The sequence below is a fragment of the Emydura macquarii genome, unplaced genomic scaffold, assembly GCF_026122565.2.
Source record: "Emydura macquarii macquarii isolate MOO-44397 ecotype Brisbane River unplaced genomic scaffold, CSIRO-AGI_Emac_v2 contig_2184, whole genome shotgun sequence".
Lineage (NCBI taxonomy): Eukaryota > Metazoa > Chordata > Testudines > Chelidae > Emydura > Emydura macquarii.
The window spans coordinates 495,907-501,906 of NW_027132321.1; the positions used below are offsets into that span (position 1 = coordinate 495,907).

General features: G+C 58.5%; 1 protein-coding gene across 4 annotated transcripts in view; it reads left to right on the forward strand.

The window, feature by feature from the left end:
- The window catches only part of AMPD1 (adenosine monophosphate deaminase 1), a 16,161-nt gene extending 10,161 nt beyond the window's left edge, over window positions 1–6,000 (forward strand). For 2 of the 4 annotated variants that reach the window (XM_067558741.1, XM_067558740.1), the window contains 11 exons: window positions 48–267; window positions 914–1,043; window positions 1,473–1,667; window positions 1,948–2,079; window positions 2,203–2,366; window positions 2,562–2,688; window positions 3,286–3,449; window positions 3,976–4,096; window positions 4,764–4,937; window positions 5,172–5,282; window positions 5,631–6,000. In XM_067558741.1, the coding sequence (XP_067414842.1) occupies window positions 48–267; window positions 914–1,043; window positions 1,473–1,667; window positions 1,948–2,079; window positions 2,203–2,366; window positions 2,562–2,688; window positions 3,286–3,449; window positions 3,976–4,096; window positions 4,764–4,937; window positions 5,172–5,282; window positions 5,631–5,789 (1,697 nt within the window). In that variant the 3' untranslated portion in view covers window positions 5,790–6,000. Of the gene's footprint in view, window positions 1–47; window positions 268–913; window positions 1,044–1,472; window positions 1,668–1,947; window positions 2,080–2,202; window positions 2,367–2,561; window positions 2,689–3,282; window positions 3,450–3,975; window positions 4,097–4,763; window positions 4,938–5,171; window positions 5,283–5,630 lie in introns of all 4 variants that reach the window. The other 2 variants (XM_067558742.1, XM_067558739.1) reach the window with 1 other exon arrangement.

The following is a 6,000-nucleotide window of genomic DNA, read 5'->3' on the forward strand; positions in this document are numbered from 1 at the left end:
CTGCGCTGCTTGTTCCATTGTTCACCCGTGCTCTGCCTTCGGGACAGTGTTCACCCCCCCTGCGAAGGAGGGCGAGGACCCGTTCCAGTTGGACACTCTGCCCAAGGACCTGAGCTACTGCGTCCGCATGAAGGGCGGTGTGGTTTATGTCTATGCCGACACGGCAGCTGCCAGCCGAGGGGACCCCAAAGACCTGCCCTACCCTAACCTCGAGGACTTCCTCGATGACATGAACTTCCTCCTTGCCCTGATGGCACAGGGATCTGTGTAAGTGCTCAGCCAGGCCCCTGCCCTGCCACGCCTTGAGATGTGAGGGGATGTGCTCCAGCATTTCTGTGCACTGCAGAGCTGTGCAGCCCTCGGGCAGGACACCAGTTCCTCCTCCGGTCAGAGCGGCTAGCCAGGCCCCCAGAAATACCTGCCAGACTCCAGGTGTCCAGAGGAGCCCAGCCCTGCTGCAGCCCTCCATAGCTGGACCCCCCTCTGGGACTGAAGCATGGCCCAGACGAGTTTGGCAGGGTGGTGTCACCATACCAGCTGCTGGCTTCCCTGGAGTGTGTCGTTATGGGGCACAAAGCCAACCCCGGTGTTGCTGGGCATTCAAGATCCCAGGCCAGTCTGGGTGACGGCAGCTGTTAGCCCTAATATCCTGGCTACAGTCCTGTATGGGTGATGACAGGCCCAGTGCTAGGAGATGATGTGCCCTGTTGCTGTGCACTGTTACACAGTGGCTGCTGTCCCCCAGACACAGTTGTGTGTCTAGGGAGGCCCTGTGGGAGCACAGACGTGACCCGTTCGTGGTGCAGCACTCTGCGGGTGGGGCTGTCAGACTCAGGTAATGACAGCAGGAATTTCACAGGGCACCAAGGCCCCATGCACTCAGCCCATGTGATTCTTCTTTTGTTTCTGTCAGTAAAACCTACGCTCACCGGCGCCTGAAGTTCCTCTCCTCCAAGTTCAATGTGCATGAGATGCTGAATGAGATGGAGGAGCTGAAGGAGCTGAAGAACAACCCCCACCGGGATTTCTACAACTGCCGGAAGGTGAGGGCCTGGGACAGAGGCACAGCCATTGCCGACCTGGCAGATGGGCTGAGCCAGGGCACACAGACGCTAGCTTGACTCCTTTCCTCGCAGGGCAGGGTTGGTGCAGCTCAGGCAGCTTTCCCCATCCCACACCTCTCTCTGGGGCAGCACAAGCTGCTGTGATATGTAGCCTCTGAGCAGATACTGGGTCACCCCCCAGAGGTGTGAGCGTGTGGAGGCATGGCTGAGGTGCAAGTTCAGGGAGCCCCTTGTGTCCACCATTGCTTACTGGGACGCAGGCTGACATGCTCCCTGACATCAGGGGCAGAGGAGAAACTTGCCATGGCCACAGGCAGAGTCTGTGGCATTCCTTTCTGTGGTCCTGGCTGCCTTGCCTCTTCACCGCCTGGGCCCTGGCTGGGCTGACTGCTTCCCTCTGCCTGGCAGGTGGATACCCACATTCATGCCGCAGCCTGCATGAACCAGAAGCACCTGCTGCGCTTCATCAAGAAATCGTACCGTGTGGATGCGGCGCGTGTCGTGTATGATGCCAAGGGCAAGAAACTCACCCTGAAGCAGCTCTTCCAGCAGCTCAATCTGCACCCCTACGACCTGACAGTGGATTCCCTGGATGTCCATGCTGTGAGTCTCCTGGCTTCTGCCATAAGACACCTCTTGCCTGCCCTCCCCCAGGGCCATGCCCCAATGGACACCCCACCTACCTCTCCCAGGGGCACTCCATCACATGCCTTCTCCTGCCTGGGACCCCTCCCCAGGGACACATTGCACCCGCTCTGTCCCTTGGCAGGGTGGCCTGTTTTCCTTCACTCCTCTCCAGCAAAGCTTTAGTCCATTGCCCACCACCCCTTTGAGTCCATCAAGCATTGGCCGCCTTTGGCTCTGACCCTGCTTTGCACCACAGGGGCGCCAGACCTTCCAACGCTTTGACAAGTTCAATGACAAGTACAACCCGGTGGGAGCCAGCGAGCTGCGTGACCTCTACCTGAAGACAGAGAACGCCATTGATGGCGAGTACTTTGCCACCATCATCAAGGTGAGCATGCGGGGGGTGAGGGGCACCCAGCTTAGCAAGAAGGAACCGTCACTGCCCACAGCATATCAAGTTACAGCCAGATGAGTGGCACACACATGACACCCCACTCCCTTACGTCTGCAGGAAGTCGGCTCTGACTTGGAGGATGCCAGGTACCAGCATGCAGAACCCCGCCTGTCCATCTATGGGCGCTCGCCGGAGGAGTGGCCCAGGCTGGCCAGCTGGTTCAACAGGCACAGGGTCTACTCCCCCAACATGAAGTGGATGATCCAAGTGCCCAGGATTTAGTACGTGCCATGGGGGTGAGATTCCGGGTGTTGGGTGCAGAGCTTGTATGAGCAGGAGTGGCCTGACTTCCCGACATGGGGGCTGTGGAGTGTCTGTAGAGCCCGGCACAGGAAAGGTTAGAGGGGAGGTGTTGTTTCCATGCTGGGGGCTGTGTGGCTCCCCTGTTGGAGGCTAATCCTGGTCTCTGTCCCCAGCGATGTGTTCAGGGTCAAGAACTTCCTCCCAAACTTTGGAAAGATGCTGGAGAATATTTTTGTGCCTGTGTTTGAAGCGACAGTCTGTCCTCAGGCCAACAAGGAGCTGAGCATATTCCTGCGTCACGTGAGTGCTGCACAGAGAGGCCTGGGCTGGGCGAATTGCTGATGAGCGGGCAGTACCTCTGGAGCTCAGACCCAGCCACTGTCTGTCACACCAGGAAAGGTTGGCATTAGCACTGAGCCCTCCACCCATAGGCAAGGAGTCGCCACATGCTGGGGCGGTCAGCCCTGCCCCCTGCAGAGGAATGGGCTGCGGTAAGGAAGCGCCCGGAGAGTGAGACCTGTGAGACAAGCGGGCAGGCTCCTTTCTGGGTTTCCTGGCGCTGGGCCATTAAGGGGGGGCCCAGGCTAGTGGGGGGAAACCCGTTGCCTCTCCTGCACTGCATGTGCCTGGCTCGGCATGGGGTTCTAGGCAAGACAGGGAGGGGATGTGTTGGGGGAGCCGGGGCCCCACCTGCATGACGTGCTGTGGTCCTTGGGGCGGAGGAGGTGCCAGGCACTCAGTCAAGGAGATAGGTGCCCACGGTCACTCAGACCCTGGGTAGGGAAGCCGGCCTCTGGCTTTGCTCACTGACACCTCTTGATCGGGAGAGCCCAAGGAACCTGGTCAGCCAGGTGTGGATGGTGGGGCTGACCTACTCCTGCGTGCTCGTGCCAGCAGATTACTGGCTTCGACAGCGTGGACGACGAGTCCAAGCACAGTGGCCACATGTTCTCCACTAAGAGCCCCAAGCCGGACAAGTGGAGCCACGAGAAGAACCCGTCCTACACCTACTACCTGTACTACATGTATGCCAACATCACGGTGCTCAACAACCTTCGCAGGTGGGTCCCCATATGTGCAGCTTGTGCCCTCTGGTGCGGACCCGGCTCACAGGGCATTGACCCCCGTATGCAGGGAGGAGATGGTGGCTGTGTGTTGCCTCCAGTAGCGTGGCACGGTGGGACCTGTGTGTGTGCTGTGCAAGTGGTGCTAGGGCGGCTGTGCTTCACTCGGTTACATTGCCCTAGCGGGGGAGCCCAGAGCCAGGCATTTCCAAAGCCTCCTTGACAGCAGGGAGACATGAGTGGTTGTGGCAAACACCTGGCGCAGCTGAGACTGTCTTCCTACCCCCTGTCTGAATGCACGAGGGAGAATAAAGGGCAAACACTGAGGCCTGGGGCTGGGCAGAGCTACGGGGTCCCGTCCATCGGTGCAGGGCCGGCTGGCCTCCAGGGGTCCCATCTGTGGGAGTGGGGCCAAGTGGCCACCAAGGGTCCAGTCCCAGGGAGTGGGTTTCCATCTCAGCTCCAGCCCAGCAGTGCCCTGCTGCCCTCTGCTCTAGCCCCATGTGTTGCTGTCTGCACCTAGGGAGCGCGGCATGAACACCTTCCTGTTCCGCCCACACTGCGGGGAAGCTGGGGCCATCACCCATCTGCTTGCAGCCTTCATGACAGCAGACAACATCTCCCATGGCCTGAACTTAAAGAAGGTAGAGTCGCTTAATCTCCCCCCCGGCAATGTCCTTAGAGCAGCATGGCTCCAGGTGGCAGGGGGATGGTCTCTCCAAGGCCTGTCTTCACAGCTGTTGCCAATGGCTCTCGCTTGACCCCCCTTCCACTGGCACTGCAGGGCTGGGCCTGTGCCCAGACGTTAAATGACTTGCTTAGGACATCCTGGGTGTGTGTGTGGCAGGGCCGGCAATTGCACCCACGTCTCCTGAGTCTCATCCCGGTGCCATAGCCCCACCCACGTGACTCGTACACACCGAACTGTAATTCCATACGCGGCGGGAACCTATCCTGTGTCACTCAGACTCATCCCCCGCCTGAAGCACCACGTATACCCCAGCTCTGAGTGCTGAGATCCTTGCTCTGGGCTGTCAGCTTGGCAAAAATGCTGAGGAATGGGAATCTGTGCTTGCAGGCTGAGGAGGAACCGACTGACTTAAGCCAAGGGCAAAGCCAGGAGCTACTCCCCGTGGATGTATAGCACGGTGGCGGACCCTCCCCTGCCCAGAAAGCAGCTATGAGCTCTGCATCCCGAATCTCTTTGGCAGGGCATGGGGGTTGGGCTGGAAGTAGGGGAGAATTCAGCAGCACCTTCCACCACCTTGGTCCTCACCTCTGCCCTGAAGATCGCCACGCTCTTCCTTTCAGAGTCCTGTGCTGCAGTACCTGTACTTTCTCGCCCAAATCCCCATCGCCATGTCCCCGCTCAGCAACAACAGCCTCTTCCTTGAGTACGCCAAAAACCCTCTGCTGGACTTCCACCAGAAAGGCTTGATGGTCTCTCTCTCCACTGACGACCCCATGCAGTTCCATTACACCAAGGTATGGTGCTAGGGCAGGCCTGGGCATGGGAATACCTCCCATTGCATTGGGGCACGGGGCCATGAGAGTATTTGTACAATACTCGGACAGGCCCAAGGCACTGCTGTGACAGTAATGGGGATGCTGCTGGAACCTCACAGGCACAGAGCTGTGCAGCTGGCGCTGGGAGGGGTCTGGCTGCTGGTGCTGCACTATGTATCCTCCTCCCCCAATATGCTTCTTGTGTTGCTCTAGGAGCCCCTGATGGAGGAATATGCCATTGCTGCCCAAGTCTTCAAACTCAGCACCTGTGACATGTGTGAAATTGCCAGGAACAGTGTCCTGCAGTGTGGTCTGTCCCATGAGGTACGTCCATCAGTCTGCCACATCTCGCTGGGGGAGAGGCTAGCTGCTCAGCAGCTCGCCAGTGACTCACAGGGAGGATGTTCCTGCATGCAGCTGTGTCCAGTGTGCACCAGGGTGGGTGGGGGAGCCGGAGGGATGGCTCTGCCTGTTCCAACAATGACACCTCAGGCCTGGCTCTGAAGGGCACCTGAAACACAGAAGCAGCTTCTCTGGGAGGCTGCAGCGGCCTGCCAGCGCTAAGCTGTGCACAGCCTGGGGCACTTGAGTCTTGAAGAGGGAAGTTGGCCAAGAGGGATGACTGCAGAGATCCATGTTGTGTCTTTCATGCTGCTCCCTTGTCTCTGCCAGGAGAAGACCAAGTTCCTGGGGGAGAATTACCGTGAGGAGGGGCCCCAAGGCAACGACATCAGGAAGACAAATGTAGCTCAGATCCGCATGGCCTATCGCTATGAGACATGGTGCTATGAGCTCAACCTCATTGCAGAGGGGCTGAAAACCACAGAATAGATCCCCAAACCTGCCGGGGCTCTGACACCTTCTCCCCTCTGCCAGTGCCTAGGAGCAGTCCAGAGCTGGCCCATGCCTGCACGTTGCTTTCCTGTACAGATCATTTCCTTTCTCTGTGGGGTTGCTGGTCCTGGGTGTTCTAAAATCATGAGTCGGGCCCTGAAAATCATGAGATTTTTTAACAAATAATAAAGTTGGTTTCCTTATCTTT